The sequence below is a fragment of the Diabrotica virgifera genome, chromosome 7 (genome assembly GCF_917563875.1).
Source record: "Diabrotica virgifera virgifera chromosome 7, PGI_DIABVI_V3a".
NCBI classification, from domain to species: Eukaryota; Metazoa; Arthropoda; class Insecta; order Coleoptera; family Chrysomelidae; genus Diabrotica; species Diabrotica virgifera.
Window position 1 is genome coordinate 228,874,359 of NC_065449.1, and position 24,721 is coordinate 228,899,079.

A 24,721-nucleotide genomic window follows, 5' to 3' on the forward strand; every position below is an offset into this window, starting at 1 on the left:
GTTACATGACCTGTATGTATTAGATAACTTAAAACCGTTATACCTTACAACATTTCCGAATTGATTTAGGTGATATCTTTTGTTTGTAATTGTACTGACCTAATGTTATCTTATTCTTTTTTTTTCTTTTTTGTAACTGTATTACTCATACGAGTTATTTTTTCTCAAACCACTTGGTTATATGTTATATTACGATAGTTTATGTTATATAATTGGTTAACATTAATGTTATATAATTGTATAATTATGTTATATAATTTAGAACACTGTAAAATTTATATCGGAATAGGGCTTGCCCGTGAATAAATAAATAAATAAATGACATAGGATAAATGTTAATAGAATATGAATATTTTTCCTTTATTTCGCGACGAGGTATACCAAAATAGGTGGAGGCCAATAAACTAGAGAAGAAGAAGAATATATTTAATTATAACCATAAACGGAACCATATAGTTAAACTGAGTGACGTCACGGGCCGTTTGACCTATTTTAAGATACTGAAGAGTTTAAATTTGTACTTCTAAGTTATTGAGTTTTTGAAGCATGAAATTTTGGAAATCTCATTTTTATACAAAACTGAACATTATGTAATAAAAAAAAATGTGCAAGTTCCCTACTAAGCAATTAGTTTATTTCAATCTTACTACATCTGATACAGTCGAACCTGCTTATTAGAATACTGGTTAAAGGAAGGAATATCCTGGTTTAAGGAATAGAAATTTGAGGTCCCAAAACGTTTCTACTAGCCATAAGTGATCAATTATTAGAATATCCCGGTTAAAGGAATACTTTTTTTTTACACGAAGGCTATTCCAATTAGCAAATTCGACTGTATATTATTAACTTGCAAATCAATTGTCTAGGTTGCCAAAGCATGTATCTATCACTAATTCTCTTCGTAATCGATTAAGGTAAGATTTTTTTAAATTAATCATAAAATAAAATTACAATACAGGGATATGGAGTAAAAAAATTGATACATTCTTACCTGCAATGATTATACCTAAATATTGAAATTAATAAATATGTGGACTTAATTATATCCTATTAACCACCTGTTATACACGAAATCGTCAACTTAAACCTAAAATGACCTCTTAATATTCGGGTAATAGCATCATTATTTCAGGGCTTCTATTTTGATAGTAGATTGTGGATGATTTCAGATCTCAGTTAGTCTTTCGTTTAATTAAAAAAAAATTAATTTAAGATAAGTATTTAGATAATTATATTTTCTTAAATGGGGATGCAGATACTCTGCAAACTTAGGAACAAACTAAAAATGGAATAAAAAATTAAGCTTAACAATAATTATATTAGTTTTTTTTTTATTTACATTTACAAGTCATATTCTTATTATAATTTCCAAGTTCCACCAAAACATTTCTTTACTTGGTTTTAGTCACGGAAGCAACAGAGCACTACCCGAGCATTAAGATCAAGAAAATGCATAGACTAATTAAAAAAAATAGATATATAAAATCAAAAGTGTAACAAATTTGAAAAAATGAATAAAATAAGTCACTTTAAATACTTACATTAATAGCACTAGTATTTACATCTGTGGTGGTTTCTAATTTTCTAATGTCTAATTTGGTGAGCGCCAAAATTGTGGGACATACTTGGATTTCGGCTTGTAGTTTTGAAATAAAACCCTGTTCTATCAATTGGATTAGAGTCGAGTGGCAAACTAGGGTATTTTCTGAACATCCTAAACTTCTTACAACGAAAGGAATAATGTGATCACTGACGATGTTCTTAAATGTTTGATGTGACGATGTTCTCGAACATGCTATGGCTTGTGCTTGTGCGGCAATGTGAGGTATTTGCTCTAGTAATTCAACCCTTAAGATCGATTCTACAATCAAAAAAGAACATTATTAGAATTGTAAAAGAATTATCGTTAATAAAATAAAAATATATGATATTAATAATAAAAAACAAATACCAATTACACTGTGAAGTGATTCAATAACCCCGGTAAGTGGCAACAAGAAAAAAAAGCGGCAAACGTAGAAGCACGCGGTTTGCCTCCATTTTGATTTGAGCCCAAAATATTCTTGCAGGTTAACCGGAAACGCTTTGCACAAACACAGCCGAAATATCTAGAGATATGCACCAAAAACCTATTCACGACTTACCCTACATGTTTATCTACATTTTTTCACTGGTTATAGAAAAAATTGATGGATTTTTTCTTCAAAAATTGAGAAAAATCACAAACGCAAACACGAAGCGTTCTCACAGCCATGCCGAGCACGCCTACTTGATGGCATTGCCGCTGCGAGGCGCTAGGATCGCGGCGGCAAGTAGAGATCGTTGAACGCTCTTGTAGTACGCGCTTGTCACACCGTTTCACCTTATTTCATTCAACTTCGCGCAGCACCGCCCATGTCTGGAGCGTCCTTCCTACAATATACAGTTTGTGTTGGATCTGTTGTTATAAATGAGGAATTTATTACAAATCTCTTAATTTTACTATAAAGATAATTAGTTTTGGCTATTTGAAAGTTCACACGTCATGACATTATCTTTTTATTTGTTGGCATACTTCTTATATGGGCAATCATTGGCCATTCTGTTGTTGCCTTGCCAGTTATCCATCCCTTTTACAAACTATCCAAATGTTTTAAAGTCTCCAGTCTATTTAGTTCTGGGTTTCCCTCTTATTCTATGACCGTTGACTTAAATGGTTCTTTTTAGAAATCTACATATCGACGTATGATTCAGCTTTATTCATGTCACGAAAAAATTAAATTTGTGGAACGTTAAGATGAGTAATCTTTAAAGGCTCTAATTATAACAGTTACTTCCGTTTCGCAAGAATTTTGTTACATGCTTTTTTTCAAAGCAGTTTTACCTAATCATTTTTCTGAAAAATAGGTTTGTCATTTCATAAGAAAAAGCAGTTTTAGCGGGAAAATGTTCATAATTCTCATTGGCTTTATAATAATTAGAATAGACATTCAAAAAATGACTGACAAAAATAAAACTATAAAGTGACGTCAATTTTTCAAGCTTCAATATTATTCATTAAAAGGAGAATCTTTACTCTGTAGAAATTTATTTAAGATGTATTATTTTCATTGTAGTCAAAACAACTTGAAACATTTAGGACAATCTTCCTCATTTCTATTATTCTAAAGGAAGTTCTATTTTGATATCGAATAAAAAATTGAATTGGCTTTGATATGTGTATATGCAATGGCGTAGAGCTTTTTTATTTTTGAATATCTAAAGGATTATTTTGCAATATATTGAACAAAATATAATATAAAAAATTGTGTTGTTTTTTTAACGACACCTTTTCTGTCCGTATTGTCAGATTAAAAAAAATCGGAATATAAATAGCCTTAAGGCACAGGAGAAGAGATCTTGAAAAAGCTCTTGAGGGAGAAACTGCTGGAATAAAAATTTATTTGGAATATTGGAAAAAAGTTCCCATTAACAACATTAGATACGCGGATGACACTCTCATCTTAGCCGAAAATATTGGGGATCTTCAGAGGCTGGTGACCAGAATAACGCATAATTACCAATCGCAACTTTTCCGTACTATAGCGACACGGAATTATTAACTTGACTTTTTTAGCACCACTGTACTGTGTGTGTACAGAAGAATTCTGAAAATATCTTGCGACAGAACACGTCACAAACAAAGAGGTTCTGAGAAAGATGAATAAAGAAATGGAAATCTTAAATACCATCAAAACAAGAAAATTAAAATATGTACCTCGGACATATTACACGTGGAGAGAGATAAAACTTGCTCCAATTGCTTATGCAACGAAAGATTCAAGGAAAAAGAAGTATAGGGAGACGCAGAATATCGTGGCTACGCAACCTGAGAGAATGGTAAGGATGTACATCAAATGAACTTTTGAAGCCATCGTACAGAACAGCAATAGCCATCTCTAAAGTCCGAATAGCTATGATGATTTCTGACCTCTGTCGCGGAGATGGCACTTAAAGAAGAAGAAGACACAAAATTTGTAAACATATTAACTGACGTTAACTAACATGATAACTCTACGTTTGAAGTGGTGGACAAATTCACATACTTAGGCTCTCTGATCACCAAGGAGAACGTCATGACGGAAGAAATTAATCGAAGGATACATAATCCTAGCGAACAAATGCTATTTTGGACTGAGTAGACATAAGGCAGGCACATCAAAGAAACATGAAACGGAAATTACGTTTCATGGAAATAAAACAGTGCTAAACAAATATACGTCCGGCCATTTATGAAACTCTCCGAAAATAAAAATGTGTCATCAGCATGAATCACACTCGTTTCATTGGTAGGCGAACTTTAAGATTTTTTTAGCAGTGTTTTATTTTCATAAAACCTGTTTTTCGTTTCATGTTTCATGTTTACGTTTCATGTTTCTTTGGTGTGCAGCTTGCCTAAGAGAAGCAGAAACTTAAGCCAAAAAACAAAAATAACCATATACAAAACCCTTATACAACTAGTGTTAACATATGGATCGGAGACATGGACCATCTCCAAGGCAGATGAAAACCTTCTGCTTATATTTGAACGAAGGATCCTGAGAGGAATATTCGGTGGCATCTGTGAAAATGGTATTTGGAGGAGGAGGTACAATTACGAAGTATACCACAGATATAAACATATATTTGGTGGTAAAGACGTAGTATCTCTTATAAGAATAGGAAGACTAAGATGGGCAGGACATCTAGCAAGATCACAGCATAACAACCCTCCTAGAAGGATCCTTATGTCACAACCTGTGGGAAGTAGAAATAGGGGTAGGCCAAAACTTAGATGGAAGGATAGTGTAGATGAGGATGGGAGAAAAATAGGCGCAGCAAACTGGCAACGGTTGGCAATGGATAGGACTGACTGGCGTAATAGACTTGGGAAGGTCGAGGCTCTTTCATAGGGCTGTAGTACCATTGATGATGATGATTATTAACCAAGAGTAAAGACCAAGTTAGTAGTATATCAAAATTATATCTTCTTCCTGTGGTGCTGTCTCGTTTAGTGGAGGTTAGCGACTACATTGGCAAATCTGTCTCTGTCCAATGCGGCTCTAAACAGAGATGTTGAATCATGGCCGGTCCAGTCTCTGATATTTTTAAGCCATGAAATCTGGCGTCTACTGGGACCTCGTTTTCCTTCAATCTTCCCTTGAATATCAGTTGCGGGATTCGGTACTTTTCGTTTCTTTTTATGTATCCTAGGTCAGTGGCGTAACCAGGGGGGGGGGTTGTAACCTACCCATTGGGATGTACTTTGAGCTCTATGCGCTTAACACCATTACTAATCCATACCCGCCAGCGACCCTCCAGTAGTTGTAACACCCCCTTACGATCATCCTGGTGACGCCGTTGTCCTAGGTAGCTAACTTTTTAACTTTGATGATCTTTGGCAGTTCCCTATCTATACTTATTCTCCTCAAGACATTTTCGTTGGCAGTGTGGGTTGTCCAAGGTATGTATTTTCAAGATCCTTCTATAAAGTCAGAGTTCAAAGGCTTATAACTTGTTTATCAGCGTTCCGTTCCATACAATAGTATTGACCACACATAACAATGCTATGTATTCAATCAAAATTACTAACAAAAGATAATAACAGCAAGACACAACCTTTAGAAGCAAAAGTGATGAAGTAATAGCAAATAACAACGTCAATATTTTGACATCTACCATTTTAGAAGGTGAAATAATGTTTTGAAAGAAACTGAAACTAAAATATTTCTTATTTAATAAAATATAGGTAGGAATAATATACGATTTAGTACATATTCAGGAACGACATCTTTACATTGAAGACCTCACGAAGGTAAACAGCCAAGAGGAAGGCCACAGGATGAGATGGGCAGATGATATAAAAAGAATATCCGGAACAAATTGGAACTGAAAGTAGTTGGGAGAGGCATATGTCCAAACATAGGCCAAGAAGAAAATGCTATGAATACCACAAGACTCAAACAGAGACAGTACGAAACTAGATGCCGAATGAGATGTTTTCAACCAAAACAACACTTGTCACTATAAAATAAATATGCTTTTAAGATATTCAACTGGGATAACGTAGGAATAGACGTCGATGAACGACATATAGATATCAAAAAAGATATGATTAACAGGTGATCTGAAAAGAATCCATTCAAACAGCCTAGAACGCAAGATAATCGCTATATTTAGGGGGTAGCATATGTTGTGGATGTAGACGCAACTCCAGATAATGAAGAGAAAGATACTGAGAAATTAATAAATTAAATGAAGGGTACAATATGATAAGATTTGTGAAAAGTCAAATATTGTCATGGCTGGGACATGCCCATAGACAAGAAGAAGCAAAGACATCAAAGAAAATAGTACAATGGAAGCCAATAGGAAGACGTAAAAAAAAGAGAAGGGACAGATCGAGATGGTTGGATCCCGTGGAAGACGACCTGAAAACCATGAATGTAATACAATGGAGGAGAAGGACACAAGAGAGATCTGAATGGAAGGACATAGCCAAACAGGAAAAGACCCATGCAAAGTTATGATGTCAAAAAAAAGAAGAAATGTTTTGGACTCAACATGGAGATTATGATTAGTGTTTACAACGTCAAATAACCCATCTATAAAAGAGGTCTTTTACCACTTTGTATCTTCCCTAAAAACAATTCAACTACAGTATTGTGCGAATTAATGGAATCATTGTGACATTTTCCACATTTTTGACATCCAGTCAAAAAAATGTTTTGAGGATGTTTTTCATACATGGGGGTTGGATCTTTGGTATCAATCGAAGGCATGATGAACGGCCAATAATACAAATCCACGTTAAAAAAGCGTTTGGACACAGAACTCCAAAAATGTCAGCCCCAAGGAGAAGCTATTCTTCAACAGGACTCTGCTCCCTGTCACAAGTCAAAACAAATAATGGAATTTTTCAAAAATGAGAGGATCAATGTTTTAGATTGGCCAGGTAATTTGCCAGACCTCAACTCCATTGAAAATTTATGGGCCATCTGCAAAGCTAGACTACGCAAAATCGACTGTACTACAAAAATAAAAATGATAGAAGCTGTCATTCAGGTTTGGTTTTGAGATGAACGGATATCTGGGAACTATCAGAAGCTCGTAGAATCTATGCCAAAACGGGTAAAAGTGGTAATTGCAACAAAGGGGCACATATTTTCTACTAAATATTGTAATTTTATCTTTATCTCTCTCTCTCTTGTCGTTTCCCCATGTGATTTCTTCCAATATTCCTAACAATGTTTCTCCATTGGTCTGTATCTTCAGCTGCTCTAAGAGCTTCGCAGAATGAGTTTCCAGCTGAATCCTTTATTTGGTCAGACCATCTAGTTGGTGATCGTCCTCTTGATCTTCTCCCCGGAACGTTTCCAGAAACAATTAATAATTAATCTCTCCAAACTGTCGTCACCTCTGCGAACCACGTGACCAAAAAATTGCAGAATTCGTTGCAGACATAGTGTGGACAGCCTTTTTTTAATATGGAGTTGATTTAGAATGGAAACGTTTGTCCTATGAGCTGTCCAAGGTATGCGCAGCATTCTTCTCCAGCACCACATCTCAAAGGCATCAATTTTTTGGCGCTCGAATGCGCGAAGTGTCTAAGTCTCTATAGTGCTCCGTATAGAAATATTGAGAATACAAGGGCATTCAACAGTCTCATCTTGGTATTTTGAGAGATAGATCTGTCTTTTCAAACTTCAGTTAGGCGACTCATCGCATTTTTTGCCATACCAATACGTCTCCGAACTTCTGCTTCACAGTTACCATCGTTAGTTATACTAGACCCGAGATAGATAAAGGTGTTTACTATCTGGTATTCCTGTAACATGTTAGTCAGTTGAGTGGTGTCGAATCTGTCGACCACCACTATGTTTGTCTTAGCTTTATTGATTTTCAGACCAACTTTATTGCTTTCGTACTCAACTCTTCGCAGAAGATCAACTGCAAAAGATTTTTCTACCAGCTACTGTTACTCCACCGGCCCATCCTTCTAAAACCGTCCTCATGACATGTTCACCATAAATGTTAAATAAGTAAGGTGACAACACGCATCCTTGTCTAACACCTCTCTCGGTCTTGAATTGGTTTGAGAACTTATGATCTAGTCGTACTGTCGCTATACGGACTGGTACAGATTTTTAATAAGTGTCACCAGGTGCATTGGTGCGCCCATTTCTATTAAAATTGACCACAGATTTATCCAGCTTACACAATCAAATGCCTTTTGGTAGTCAACGAAGCATATAATCATAGGTACTTGAAATTCTCTAGACTTTTCAATGAGTTGTCTCAGGTTCAGGATTTGTTCCCTTGTACCTTTACCCTTTACAAAACCCTGCTTGTTCCTGAGGTATTTGGTAATGTAGATAGGTTTTTAATATGTTTTTGATGATATGCAACAAGATTTTACTAGCATGTATTATTAGTGACAGTGTGCGGTAGTTTTCACATCTGGTAGTAGTTCCTTTTTTGTGTAGTGGGATATAAATTGAGGTACACCAATCAGATGGCCATTTTCCTGAATTCCAAACAGCGACACAGATAGAATGGATGATATTAATGTAATCCTTTGTCACCTAGTAGACCAGGGCGCATCTGTAAAAATATTAGTACATTTGGACGTTGAGAGGTGACTCAAATTTTTTTGCAGAAATTGCTTGAAAATAACTCAAATAATAATATTTGAGGTATCCTCCCTCTCAAAAAGGTCCGGAACATTGTTTAAATAATCAAAATGTCAAAAAATGAAGGAAAGATTTTTTTCTTCGTTTTTTGATTATAACTTTAAGAGTATTCATTTCCGAGAAAAGTTGTATTGACATAAAAGTTGTGTAATTAAATTTCCTACAATATTGAGTTGGTTGAAATTTAAAAAATAGTCACCCTTGTTGCAAAATAGCAATAATTGGGAAAAAACTATACAAAAACAAGTATTCGCATTTTACGGTTTTCAACCATTTATGCTAAACTTAGGACCTTTAAATTTCACCCAGAAAAACTATATGATACAATTAAACAATACTGTAAATTTCATTAAGATCGGTTCAATAGATTTTGCACAATAAATTTTGCAATCCAGGTTTCGCAAAAAAAAATTCATTTTTTCAAACTATTACAGGACTGAAAATAAAGCAGATAGCAAGTTGAATTTTTTTTGGTTATAGAAGTGTAACTGTACCTTTCATTTGGAATTTGCAAAACTAAAATCGATTAACCACCACGGCGGCAGGAATTTTTTAAATAAACATTAATTATTGGTGTTGCGCGCAGGACACCGGATAGTTTGCTCTGATTGGGCATTCCAATGACCTTTGATAATTCTAACGTGCTATGTACTAAGAGTATAAGTCATAAAAAAGATTTTTCGGGATTCTTCTATATTTTTAATTATATAATTAATAACGTATTACCAAAGTAAAAAGTAAAATAGTTAATTACTAATTTATTAATCATATTTCGTCACCATTTTCATATTTAGTTGTAATAGTTATTTCATCAGTGGTAAAAAAGACTTTGAAAAGTCCAATTAAAAAATTTTCATTTTTGACTTATACTCTTAATACATAGCACTCTAGAATTATTGATACATTTTAATTTTTATTACATTTAGATATAAATAAATAAAATTGTTTATTGCAAAATAAAAACACATACTCTATCCTTTGAAATAACACTTTTTTTAGCAAAAACTTTATTTGTTCATATATTTTAACTTGAGAATAAAAGTTTATTATTTTTAAACATATACAATTGTTTAAACAATATTTCACAAACAATAATAAAATTAGTTTGTTTTTTGTGGAATTAAAATATTAAAATACAACAAAATATAGAGTAAGAAAATAATATATTATATGAAGATTAGAAGAAATTTTGGTGGAAATCAACTTCATGTGAATCGAACACCGCTGTCCTGAGCGTAGCACCAATAATTAATGTCTATTTAAAAAATTCCTGACGCCGTGGTAGTTAATCGATTTTAATTTTGCAAATTGCAAATGAAAGGTACAGTACACTTCTATACGAAAAAAAAAAATTTCAACTTGCTATCTGCTTTATTTTCAGTCCTGTAACATTTTGAAAAAATGAATTGTTTTTGCGAAAGCTGGATTGCAAAATTTATTTTGCAAAATCTATTGAACCGATCTTAATGAAATTTACAGTATTGTTTTACTGTATCATATAGTTTTTCTGGTTGAAATATGAAGGTCATAAGTGTAGCATAAATGGTTGAAAAACGTAAAATGCGATTACTTGTTTTTGTATGGTTTTTTTCGCAATTATTGCTATTTTGCAACAAGGGTGACTATTTTTTCCACTTTTAGCTAATTCTATATTGTAGGAAATTTAATTACGCAACTTTTGTGTCAGTACATCTTTTATGGGAAATGAATATTTTTAAAGTTATAATCAAAAAACGAAGAAAAAAATCGAATTTTTCCTTCATTTTTTGACATTTTAATTATTTAAACAATGTTCCGGACCTTTTTGAGAGGGAGGATAACTCAAATATTATTAAAAATGAATAACCATTTTCAATTTCGTTGCAAAACGAAAATACAGCCGAACCATATTCCATTCCAATCAGAGAGTGCTGCAAGCACCTCTACCGGTTTCGAAACTTATTAGTCTCTCATCAGGAGGCACATATGCTGCTCTCCCTGATCCAACCAAAACAAACCCCAGCGTGCAGTCCCGAATTGCAACGAACGAAATGGCATAGATGCCCTAGCGGCAACTGCTAGCCACGCTAGCTCCACACAGTTACTCTGTGTGGAGTATGAAGGGAACCAGTCTCGTTGGAACTTTACCGCGCTGAGCAGATGGGACGTGAATTGTAAATTGTAGAATTCCCTCATCTTCCTTAGTCTCAGCATCCGTATGGCTTGCAAATTGTAGAAGCCTCGGAGGTGTAACCAGAGAAGGTTCCCATTGTTTTCATTCTGGTGGGATATGCTGTATGCCATTAGAGTGAAAACTTAGTCAAATATTATTATTTGAGTTATTTTCAAGCAATTTCTGCAAAAAAATTTGAGTCACCTCTCAACGTCCATCTCAAAACAGATGGGCCCTGGACTATAGTAACTGTAGTATTTCACATGGTATTGAATAAATGCCTGGGGATTTATTTACCTCTATAGTTTTGTCAAAATATAATTGTTTTCTAAATAAATACATTAAAACACCCTATGATTCCATTAATTCGCGCAATACTGTATAAGAGGGAGATTATTTTTTAAATCAAAATTATTTTCTGGTATCTTACTAACTGGTCACCTTGTACAACAAAATACTCAATTTGACGACCTAGACAAATATCCACGAAAATTTCGGCCAAGTGGCAATTTGTCTGAAATCTTTGGGATAAGTCGAGCATGACGGGGTTTGCGACTGCGGCTGTGAATTCTACGCGGCGCCTCTTTTAAGACGCGCGGGTGCAATGACACAACGATTCAAAGCGCAATGATTTCTTGCTTCATTGGGGGTCTTTACGTAGAGCAGATGTGTACGAGGACCTATATATACACACACACAAACACAACACACAGCCATATATATAATATGTGGTTCCTCCCTCTAAGAGATGAACATACCTCAACTTTTATGGTTTAAGGTTTATATATTAGAAGGGATACGACATTTAAAACGGAAGAGTTTCAAGTTGAAATATCAACTTTTTTGGAATTTTAAAAACGAAGTAACACCTTTAATAAACCCTCAGTTTGATCGAAGCTTACGACTGATTAAACTGCAGCTTTCCTGAATTCGTTCATGCAATTCTTCTTCTACTTCTTACAATGTCGTTCTCTTGTCGGAAGCCGGAAATAATACTGGCAAATCTCACTTGGATAATGCCATGGATAATTGAAGAGCTCATATTAGACCACTCCCTTAAATATCTAAGCTAACGAATCTCCTTTAAGAGCAAACAGTAGCGATCAACAGGTAGCAACAAACGCGTTCCAAGATTGCGGCTCTAATTTTGAATATTTTGTCGAGATATTTGGCACACATATTCGTAATATAATAAAGAATGGCGGTACAGAGCCCAATTTCAGAAATATGTTAGTATGTGGAAATTACTCTATAACTAAATAAAATATTGAAAAAAGGAGCCTGTACCGTCATTAAGAAAAACAAAAAAATACACTTTCTTCAAATAAACTTTTTTATCCCGTGCCTAGATTTTGTGTCACATTGGAATTACTAAAAATCGATTTTTTTATAACAAGAAATCGAACGTCACTGACTTGGCAACATTTCGCGCCTATGTGTATAAAAATGATTGTTTTTGATAGTATAAATAAACGTCACTGTCAGTGTCGAATTACCAAAGCACTGTTGCCTCACTTTTGAAAGTTCGCAGAACTTTCGCAATCTTTGACCGCGTTTGTTGCTACCTGTTGATCGCTACTGTGTGCCTTAATAGTATATTATGCAACGAGCATTGAAAAATAATCCAACTAATTTGATCAGTGTAATTTTATAGTCAATTTGTAGTCAACAGATAATTAAGAATTTTAAATTCCAAATTTTGTAAACCAAAATGTTTCTAAAAAAAAAAGACTAAGTTTTCACTCTAATGGCATATAAAACAACATAATGCTATTCTACATCCCACCAGAATGAAAACAATGGGAACCTTCTGAAATTGAAAATGGTTATTCATTTTTCAAAATGTTTCTCTTTCTTTTAATTGAAATAGATTTAAACGATAGACTTTTCAGATATTATGAAATTTTATCATTAGTATAGTATAGTTGATCCAAAAGATGGCATAACCCAGACATCCAAAGTGAAAGTTATCCTTCAACACCAAATTGTTCTATATGGTCCACACAATGTCTAGAAAAAAGTCACACCCTTTTGAGCGTCGGGTTTGGGGGGTATAGGGGGGAGAAATCGGTAAATTCGTAGTTTTTTATGTTTTTCGCCAATATTTCTAAAACTATGCGGTTTAGCATGAACAACCCTCTATACAAAATTGTTCTACATTAAATTTGAAATAAAAAAGGCTCTATGCATAATCTTTCTAAAATGAATGGTTCCAAAGTTACGGAGGTAGTACAATATAACTGGTCCAAAAAAAGGCCTAACCCAAACATCCAAAGTAAAAGTTTTCCTCCAACACCAAAATGTTCTATATGGTCCACATATTGTTCAGTAAAAAGTTACACCATTTTGAGCGTCCGGTTTGGGAGGGAGATGGGAGAGAAGCCGGTAAATTAGTAGTTTTTTTTAAGTTTTTCGTCAATATTTCTAAAACTATGATTTAGCGTAAACAATGTTATATACAAAAATGTTCTACATGAAATTTAAAACAAAAAATGTTCTATACATAATTGTTATAAAATCAACGGTTAAAGAGTTACGGAGGGTGAAAAGTCGAGGTTTTCGATACTTTTTATATTTTTTGGGCAATATTTATGATATAACTATACCAAAAACCCAGACATCCAAAGTGAAAGTTATCCTCCAGCACCAAATTGTTCTATATGGTCCACATAATGTTCAGAAAAAAGTCACACCATTTTGAGCGTCGGGTTTGAGGGGGAGAGGGGGAAGAAATCGGTAAATATAAAAAGTATCGAAAACCTCCACTTTTCACCCTCCGTAAATCTGGAACCGTTGATTTTATAACAATTATGTATAGAACCTTTTTTGTTTTAAATTTTATATAGAACATTTTTCTATAGAAGATTCCTTACGCTAAAGCATAGTTTTAGAAATATTGACGAAAAACGTAAAAAAACTACTAATTTACCGACTTCTCCCCCATCTCCCCCCCAAACCGGACGCTTAAAATGGTGTAACTTTTTACTGAACAATATGTGGACCATATAGAACAATTTGGTGTTGAAGGAAAACTTTTACTTTGGATGTCTGGGTTAGGCCTTTTTTTGTACCAATTATACTATATACTACCTCCGTAAATTTGGAACCGTTCATTTTAGAAGGGTTATGCATAGGGCCTTTTTTATTTCAAATTTAATGTAGAACAATTTTGTGTAGAAGGTTGTTCATGCTAAACCGCTTAGTTTTAGAAATATTGACGAAAAACATAAAAACTACGAATTTGCAGATTTCTCCCCCCTCACCCCCCAAACCCGACGCTCTAAATGGTGTGACTTTTTCTGAACATTATGTGGACCATATAGAACAATTTGGTGTTGGAGGATAACTTTCACTTTGGATGTCTGGGTTTGGGTCTAACTATACCATACTACATATCATTATTTTGATCATGACCATTTGGTTATAATTTTAAAAAATCGACTACCTTAGTCCTGTACCGTCACTGTCACTTCAATCATTTTCTTATGAACTTTTGACACTTGGCAGACATTCGTGGCCTAAGATGGTTGCTTAGGGTTTCGTTTAGGGTTTCACCATGTAACCAGAGGTATCTTTTAACATCGGCGTTAAGCCTTCTTAATTTCAACACACTATAATGTAGACTGCATTTTAATTACAACCATTGTTTGGTTCTGGGGCTAGTTGGCAAGTATTCGAGTAAGTAATCATAACCACAAGTTTTTCAACATTCAAAATTTCAACCATTTTTTCAATTGTTAATAGTGGGATTACTTATTATATTTTAGGTTAACTGATGATGGACTGATAGGTCTGAAAACGTTCGGCCTGAACACATTTTAGGCAATCCATTGGGATTTTTAAAATTTTTAATATGCCTATTACATAGAAGTTGTTTTACTTCGGTGTTAGAGTTTTTTAACTATATGGTATACAGCCAACCCAGGGAGCTATCCTTTTTTAGTTTAATCAGATTACTTAACAAAAATGACTATGGATGGATCCCGAGCTAAAATAACAACAGAAGAAGGTAGCACAACACGATTGTAACAAAAACATAAGTGAAACAAAGCGATTCCCTATTAAATACACTATTCAACGTAGCAGTAGAAAGAACAGTCATCAACCCCATAGGAATTAAAGAATCGATAGCCCACAACTTAACTAACAATCCTGGAAAATGAAGCAGGGAAAAGAGGTCCAGAAATTAAGGAAAAACAAGAAAAACAAAATATTTAATTTGCTCTAGAAGAGAAGATAACAAGACGAGAGAAATCAAGATGGAAAACTACAACTTTCAAAGAGTTCAACAATTATTTAATTACATACTTGGGAGTAATAATTGTGAATGGCAAACATATGAGAAGTGAAGAAATAATGGAGCAAATACTAGCAGGCAACTCACCATACTGGAGATACCATAGGCAAATGAAGAACAAGAACTTATCCAAAAATACAAAACTGAAAATATACAGTTGCAATCATACCAGTAGTTACATACGCAGCTGAGACAATGTCACACAAATTAAGATAAAAAAATATTACGAATATTCGAAAGGAAAACCCTCAGAAAAATTATTGGTTCAATCAAAATGGAACACGAAGAAATGAGAAGAAGAATCAACAATGAAATAAAAGACACAATGAAGGGAGAATATATAGTTAGTTTTATTAAAGCGCAGAGACTCAGATGGCTGACTGGGACGCATAGAGGGAAGGAAATACGACCTATTGATTAAGAAGCCATAAAATGAAAGACCAAGGAAAAGACCTAGAGGGAGATGGGAGGACAAGATCAAGAGGGATATCAAAATCCCGAAAGTTAGAAATTGGAGGGAACTATGCACAGCCCGAAATAAGTGGAAGAAAATTGTAACGAAAGCCAGGACATACAAGAAACTTTCACAATACAATATGTACATAAGAAGGCCTCATGTATTTCCCTCAAATCAAAGATTGAAAGGCCTTGATGCTAATGATACTCTTTACATTATTGTTCATTAGTGAATAGTTTTTTCATTTTCACGAAAATGGCTCTTAATTTGAAATTATATACGGCATCTGATTTCTTCTGTTTGTTCTGTATCTTTCGTTAACCATGCACATGCACCAAGGTACATACTAGTATTTATTGGTCTACTTTAACATGGCATTTAATATTAACAATCTCTATGACAGTTATAAAAGATTCAGGCCAAATTTTGCCAGGCATTCGAAATTAATCAAAATTTCAGTAAGGGGGACGATAAGTATCTACTAATCTTATCGCAATAAAAATGACCTTACGTACGACTTTCAATGTTATGTAATAATGTCGTCATTTCACCTTTCATGAGGTGAAAATATCTAACCACTTCCGATTTGTCAACAGCTTGTACATTTTTATATATATGGTGGTATTTCTAAGTTCCCATGTTCCAATGTTGAATCCAGATTACATTACGATAAGGAATTGAAGATAAACCAGAAACAATTTGATAATAGGACACTGAAACTTTCTAAACAGTTTTGCAGATATCTTATTTTTTTATTAATTATGAGAGAATCATTTCTACTTCCTATGAGAATCCATTGAGCGCATTACTAAATTAGAATACAGATCAAAAGGAGCTATTTATAAGAATTTTAATGCCAGATAATATGAGGAAAATGAAATTGAATGCAAATGAACTAACGCAACATCAACAAGAATAATTGCAGAGTGTTCTAGAAAAAATTTACATTTATTTGCCTCTTCATACTTGGTACTACTTGGACTTGAAATGAATACTGTTAACAAGACCATTGACAATTTTCCCAGAGTCACGAACAACAACTTGCGACACGTCTATGTTGAGGCCATTCAGCTCCTTGACAAAACGGATCTAGCTAGAAGACAAAAGACGAAGAAACTCTTCTGAGTTAGTCAAGTGAAAAGCGGAGTATAGTGCAAGTGATAGTACAGGTTCATATGTATTTGTGCAATAAATTAAAAGTTTTCGAATTAAAAAACCCACCATCAGTGTTACTAAAATCCCTAAAATAAGTACATATAACCTAATTAGTTAAGAAAAATGAAGAATTTGACAGAGAGCCTGTGGAGTTAACGGAGACAGTAACAGCAATGGTTACCAGAATAACAAAGGAGGAAGTGGTTCAAGCGCTTCAAAAAATAAAGAAAGGAAAAGCAGTCGGACCAGATGATATTCCTGGGGAAGTATGGAGAGCATTGGGAGATACAGGAATAAGTTGGCTAGCAGGTCTATTTAATAGAATTATGGAAGTTGGACAAATGCCAGACGAATGGAGAAGCAGTATATTAGTACCTGTCTACAAAAACAAGGGAGACATACAACAATGTACAAACTACAGGGCTATAAAACTACTTAACCACACCATGAAAATATGGGAGAGAGTAATTGATAGACGGATACGTGAAGAAACCGATATATCCTGATGGAAAAATACAGGAATAAAGAGACGAACGCTCATATGGTATTCATTGATCTTGAGAAAGCATATAATAGAGTTCCTCGAGAGATTCTGTGGTGGGCACTCAATAAGAAAGGAGTCCCTGGCGAATATGTAAAGATTGTGAGAGATATGTATGAGGGAGTAACGACTAGTGTTAGAACAGGTGTGGGAGAGACTGATAAATTTCAGGTGAAAGTAGGATTGCACCAAGGCTCGGTGCTTAGTCCTTATTTATTCTCATTAGTTTTGGACCAGATAAGAGCGAAACTACAGGGTAGTATTCCATGGTGCCTAATGTATGCTGATGATGTAGTGTTAATAGGAAATAGTGAAAGAGACTTAGAACAAAAAGTGGAACAGTGGAGACAAGCTCTGGAGGAAAAAGGTTTAAAACTTAGTAGGACAAAAAAAGAGTATTTGGAATGTTCATTTAAAGATGGAGTTACTACAAATAAAATGGTATCTTTGGATGGTGAAATGATTGTGAAAAGCAATAGTTTTAAGTACCTAGGATCGGTATTAAAGAGTAATGGAGAAATAGATGGAGATGCATGCAGTAGAATTAGAGCTGGATGGATGAAGTGGAAAGAAGCGAGTAGTGTGTTGTGTGACAGAAAAATTCCAATGAAGCTGAAGGGAAAATTCTATAAAACAGCCATAAGACCGGCTATGATGCACGGAACTGAATGTTGGGCAGTGAAAAAGAAAGAGGAACAACGAATGCATGTGGCGGAAATGAGAATGCTTAGATGGATGAGTGGAGTGACAAAGAAGGATAAAATTAGAAATGAGTATATTAGGGGAAGTCTAGGTGTGGCACCAATTAATGCCAAAATGAGAGAGCATAGGTTAAGATGGTTTGGTCATGTTCAACGTCGAGACGTTAATCACCAAATACGAAGAATAGCTGAAGTGCAGATTCCTGGAAGGAGTAGGAGAGGAAGACCAAAGAAGACCTGGGGGGAGACGATAAGGCAGGACATGTTGGTAAAGGGGATTAACATTGATATGACCCAAGATAGAATTGTGTGGAGAAATGCAATTAGGGAAGCTGACCCCGCATAGGGATAAGGCAAAGAGAATGATGATGATGAGTTAAGAAAAATGATTTAAAAAGTTGACTAAGGTTAAAAAATGCAAGAGGTCATACTTACAAAAAATAGCATGCCTGAGCCACCAAAATGTTTTGGGTAAAATCCCTTTAAATGTTGAAAGTTGTTGTGTTATACTACATATTAATAAAAATACTTAAAGGTGTTGCAAATATTCCTGGATATTACCCAGATCAACACAGGGCTCTTCCCACGTGGTTGGAATTTGAGGATTAATCCGCGAGTAATCGTGCCGTTAGATAGAATCTCACATTTTATCCTTTTTCGCGATAACTTGATGAAAAATTTTGCAATTTTGAAAAAAAATTGTAAGTGTCTCGAGGAAGGGTGTAGTAATGCGTAGGTATTTTCTTCTTCTTCTTCTTATTTTTGTGGAATTCATGGCTTTGGGGAGAGCCAATTAGCTTTAATAATTGTTAAAAATAATATTTCTAACATAGCAAGTAAATAAAAATACTATAAAATAAAAATTTGTTGTAAATTCGTATTGTGAGATGAAATCTAACACGCGACTGTTCACGTTACAGAAGTGAGCGCGACTACTCCCGGGTTAAAACCTCACATTTTGAAGTTCAATGCCCAACTGAATACAAAAGAACCTTAAAAGAATGTCAAAGACAAACTGTCAATGCAACGTTAGGAAATGTTATTATAGCCGTGTTCGCGCTGCATGCCCCGAGTATGCCCAGAGGGAGAATGCCTGCGCATTACAAAATTGGACGTTCAATAAGGTCGAATATTGCCCTCCGAAAACGTAATGCGCAGGCGTTCTCCTTCTGGGCATACTCGGGGCATGCAGCGCGAACACGGCTATTGTTACTTCAATTGACAGTTTGTCTTTAACATCCTTCTAAGGTCCTTTTGTATTCAGTTGACCATTGAACTTCAAAATGTGAGGTTTTAATCCTCAAATTCCAACCACGTGGCCCTGTGTTGCCCTGGGTAATATCCAGGAATATTTGCAACATCATTAAGTATTTTTAATAATATGTAGTATAACATAACAACTTTCAACATTTAAAGGGTTTTTACCCAAAACATTTTGGTGGCATGCTATTTTTTGTAAGTATGACCTCTTGAATTTTTAACCTTAGTCAACTTTTTAAATCATTTTTCTTAATTAATCAGGTTATACTTTTAGGGCTTTTAGTAACACTGATGATGGATTTTTTAATCCGGAAACGTTCTGTTATTTAATGTAACCCTTATTTAGGGAATTTTAAATATACCTTTTACACAGGATCTCGTATTTTTGTGGTTTATGGTATACAGCCAGTTACAGGAATTTTATTTTCCTCTTTGATTTATGATAAAATCTAATTCAGTTGGTTGCAAATAATTATCGTCTGTACCATTCCTCGAAACGAATCTCGTAAGACATTAATTTCACTACTTTACCTTAGGAAAAAGATATTGGGGTGTCTGTGTCTAAATTTATCCGACACTCGGACGTAAATAGTTGGTCGTCGGAATCCGCGGGGGCCCCGTCAACAACGACGTCGTCGACGACGACGTCGTACATTTCAAAGCAGTACCGATTTATGCCTTCGGTGGGGTTACCGGAAATTATTATTTGCGTTTCCTTTCGCTGCTGGAAAAAATACCCAGACAAAAAAAGGATAAGGAGCGTTACACTTATAAATCGCTTCCTTTTTCTTTATTTGTGCGACTAATTGTCTTTGTCATATACACAGTGGGCAAAAGTTGTAAAAAGCAATAGTTTTAACCCTGGAATGCTACCTGGGGTACACTTGTACCCCAACCTTGTTTGTAAGTTGCAGTAGTGAGTTTGGAAAATATGAAAATAAACTTGTGGATAATAATAATATAATAAAATATTTTTGTATACAAAACAAATCCTTAACATGTTATCTTAAGATTTTTTTTGTCATAAGTTCTTAAAACATACATATATAAATATTTTAGGTCAATTTTATTTGGGGTATCACTGTACCCCGGTGTAGCAGATTGAGTTTAGAAAATAAGTGTAGCAATCCAGGGTTAAGTAGCTGGGATCGGTATTACAGAGTAATGGAGAAATAGATGGAGATGCATGCAGTAGAATTAGGGATGGATGGATGAAGTGGAAGGAAGCGAGTGGTGTGCTGTGTGACAGGAAAATTCCGATTAAGTTGAAGGGAAAATTCTATAAAACAGCCATAAGGCCGGCTATGATGTACGGACTGAATGTTGGGCAGTGAAAAAGAAAGAGGAACAACGAATGCATGTGGCGGAAATGAGAATGCCTAGATGGATGAGTGGAGTGACAAAAAAGGATAATTAAAAATGAGTATATTAGGGGAAGTCTAGGTGTGGCACCAATTGATGCCAAAATGAGAGAGCATAGGTTGAGATGGTTTGGTTATGTTCAACGTCTAGACGTTAATCACCCAATACGAAGAATAGCTGAAGTGCAGATTTCTGGAAGGAGTAGGAGAGGAAGACCGAAGAAGACGTGGGGAGAGACGATTAGGCAGGACATGTTGGTAAAGTGGATTAACATTGATATAACCCAAGATAGAATTGTGTGGAGAAATGCAATTAGGGAAGCCGACCCCGCATAGGAATAAGGCAAAGAGAATGATGACAGAGTGGGCCAAAGAAAACAGTCCACCTCGATATTTGACAGTATTTACTAGATTTTTAGGAAATGGCGAAACAGGTCGATTTTTGATTTAAGGCGGACACACTTTTACGATAAATACATCTGTCATTTGTCAACCCCCTCCCTTCCACTTCCCCCTCTTTTATTTTTAAATAGGGAATAGGGGTTGTGTGCTAGCTCATTTGAAAGGTTATTCAATTCTCTATTCAGTAATATAAACATTAACATAATTATTTATACAGGATGTCCAAGAAAAAAATGTTTTAATTAAATTAATTGACACAAAAAAAGAATGTATGTAATTTATTTAATTCAAAATACATTCTGCTGCTGTCACAAAACAGAAAAAAATATTTTTTGATAAATAAACATTGCTTTTTACTTAATTTCAATGTTTAAGCTGCCACCCACCTGCCTCTTGGTAGGTTGAAATATTGAATTTAAGCAACAATGTTTATTTATCAAATAAACATTTTTTCTGTTTTCTGTCAACAGTAGAATGTATTTTGAGTTACATAAATTACATACATTCTTCTTTTTGTGTCAATTAATTTAATTCAAAATAATTTTTCTTGGACACCCTGTATAAATAATTATGTCAATGTTAATATTACTAAATAGAGAATTGAATAACATTTCAAATGAGCTAGCACACGACTCCTATTCCCTATTAAAAATTAGGGGTGGAGGATGTGGAGGTTAGGGGGTTGACAAATGACAGATGTATGTACCGTAAAATGTGTCCCCTTTAGATCAAAAGTCGACCTGTTTCGTCATTTCCTTAATTTCCATAATAAATACTGCCGGATATCGAGGTGGACTCTTTTCTTTGGCCCACTCTGTATAAATGAGTGATAATAAATGAAGTGGGACAATACCCAAGAGATTAGATGTCGCATCGGAAAGGCAAAAAGTGTATTCTTGACTAGGAGCTCTGTGTTCAAGAGCCATAACCTTACCCTACAAACAAAAAAAAGGGGCCCCATAACGAAAAAGAATATCCTGGCCTGCTAACCTGAGAGCATGGTATAGAAAGACCTCAACACGACTATTCCGTATAGCAACGGGTACAGAAAAGGGTAAAACCCAAAGAAATCGCTTGGCCTAAATTCATAGTTTCTGTCTCTCTCTAGTTCCATCCTTCCTTGTTGAGTATTTGGTGCTTATGCGTTTCTTGGTCAAATTCATAGGTTTCGATATCATTATCATCATCATCAAGGCCTTTGCCGCTTTTACTTAGAGCTCTTGGGCTCTTGATGACTTGACTTTCGTTACAATTTTCTTCCACTCATTTCCATCTTGTGTATACGTCTCTTCGCTTTCAGAAATTTGACATCTCTCATGACATGGTCCTCCCATCACTCTCGAGGTCTTCCCCAAGCTCATTTTCTGGATTCCACTTGGTGAGCTTTTTAATCAGTAGATCGTTTTTCCTTCTCTCTATGTACATAGACATCTTAGTCTCTGTGCTTTAATAAATCTAACTATATCTTATCTCTTCATTATCACTCTTATTTCATGGTTCATTTCTTCTTCTCATTTATCCGTTTTCCATTATTATCGGGCTCATAATTCTTCTGAGGATGCTGCGTATGTAAGTGTTGGTCTGATTGCAGCTCTGTATATTTTCAGTTTTGTATTGCTGGACAAGTTCTTGTCCTGCATTATCCTCTGGTATCTCCAATATGTTTTGTTCCATTAAGTTTTCACTTCTCTTATTTTTACCATTTACAATTACATACTCGTAAGTATTTGGATTGTTCAACTCTTTCAAAAGTGTAGTTTTCTATTTTGATTTATCTCGTGTTGTTATCTTAGGTCTGGATCCCGCGTCTGAAAAAAAAGTTGATTAATAGTAAGCTGAAAATTTGTTAATAGCTTAAGGGTGTCTAGTCGGATAAACTTTGATATATGGGAACACTGGAACAGGGGCAGTTTTAATTGTGGAACAGGTTAAAAATTCGGAACGGTCAGACCACGAAAACGGCACATTTATTTTTTCCGACAGAACAGACTTAAACTCTCCGAACAGAGATTAAACTCTCATGCAAAAATCAGACTGCTATTTATCACCTGCCATAATTCCTGTCATTTGACATATTCTACATGTTCCACTCATTAAAACGCCCATTTGGCGATAAATAGCAGTCTGATTTTTGCATGAGAGTGTAATCTTTGTTCGGAGAGTTTAAGTCTGTTCTGTCGGACAAAATACATGTGCCGTTTTCGTGGTCTGACCGTTCCAAATTTTTAACCTGTTCCACAATTAAAACTTCCCCTGTTCCAGTGTTCCCATATATCAAAGTTTGTCCGACTAGACACCCTTAAGCTATTAACAAATTTTCAGCTTGCTATCAATCAACTTTTTTTCATACGCGGGATCCAGACCCTTCTATTCTAGAGCAGATTAGATATTTTGGTTTTCCTTCGTTAATTTCTAGACCTCTTTTCCGTGCTTAATTTGCCAGGATTGGTAATGCTTCTTCAAAGTTTTCCTCGTCTCTTCCCATAAAAACTGGCATCTGCATATGCTACTATATTTGTGTTAAGGAGTTTACTAGTTTCTAGGGAGTTCCTTTGATTTCGCTGGCCTTGACTGTTCCTTCTACTACTATGTTTAATAGTGTGGTTGACAGGGTTGTATTTGTGATACATTCTATTGTTATTTTAACTCGGGATCCATCCATTGTTATTTTTGTTAATCTGATTATCTTTGTCGGTATATCTTGATTTTTCATTTAATAAATAACTTATTTCTTCCAATACAGTCAAAGGTTTGTCTGAAGTCTACGAAGATGGTGTGTAGTTGTGGCATTTCTTAGACCTTGAAGAGCACACGCAAAAACCGAAAACAAACAGAAAAGATATAGCAGAGACGTGGAGATCATACTGCCAGGGTCTATATAAAGACAAACATCAGGAACTATTAAGTATTAAAAGAATAATCTGATGCTCAAAAGTTATAGAAGAAACCGAAATAAAATTGCTTTTCCTCCTCTGCAAAATCATTGTATATGGTAATCTAGATAATGGTCTACTGACTGGACGCAACCTACAATCACTACAAAAATGCATTTCAAAAAGATTCCATGTCAATAAGATATGTAATGCTACAAATCATCAATTAGAGACTGAAAATCCTACAAAAAAAGGAAATAACAGAAGAGTAGGTCCGATGTGTCAAAGATAGAGGTACACGAGAACAACTTTTGAATCATCATCATTCTCTTTGCCTTATCCCTATGCGGGGTCGGCTTCCCTAATTGCATTTCTCCACACAATTCTGTCTTGGGTCATATCAATGTTAATCCCCTTTACCAACATGTCCTGCCTTATCGCCTCCCCCCAGGTCTTCTTTGGTCTTCCTCTCCTACTCCTTCCAGGAATCTGCACTTCAGCTATTCTTCGTATTGGGTGATTAACGTCTCGACGTTGAACATGACCGAACCATCTTAACCTATGCTCTCTCATTTTGGCATCAATTGGTGCCACACCTAGACTTCCCCTAATATACTCATTTCTAATTTTATCCTTCTTTGTCACTCCACTCATCCATCTAAGCATTCTCATTTCCGCCACATGCATTCGTTGTTCCTCTTTCTTTTTCACTGCCCAACATTCAGTTCCGTACATCATAGCCGGTCTTATGGCTGTTTTATAGAATTTTCCCTTCAGCTTCATTGGAATTTTTCTGTCACACAACACACCACTTGCTTCTTTCCACTTCATC

The 24,721-nt window shown here is 35.1% G+C and overlaps 1 protein-coding gene across 4 annotated transcripts in view; it reads right to left on the minus strand.

The window, feature by feature from the left end:
- Positions 1–24,721, minus strand: part of LOC114344313 (serine/threonine-protein phosphatase 4 regulatory subunit 1) — a 669,156-nt gene that overhangs the window by 40,113 nt on the left and 604,322 nt on the right. For all 4 annotated transcript variants that reach the window (XM_028295161.2, XM_028295168.2, XM_028295154.2 and 1 more), the window contains one exon: positions 1,542–1,861. In XM_028295161.2, coding sequence (XP_028150962.2) covers positions 1,542–1,861 — 320 coding nt within the window. The remainder of the gene's footprint in view (positions 1–1,541; positions 1,862–24,721) is intronic.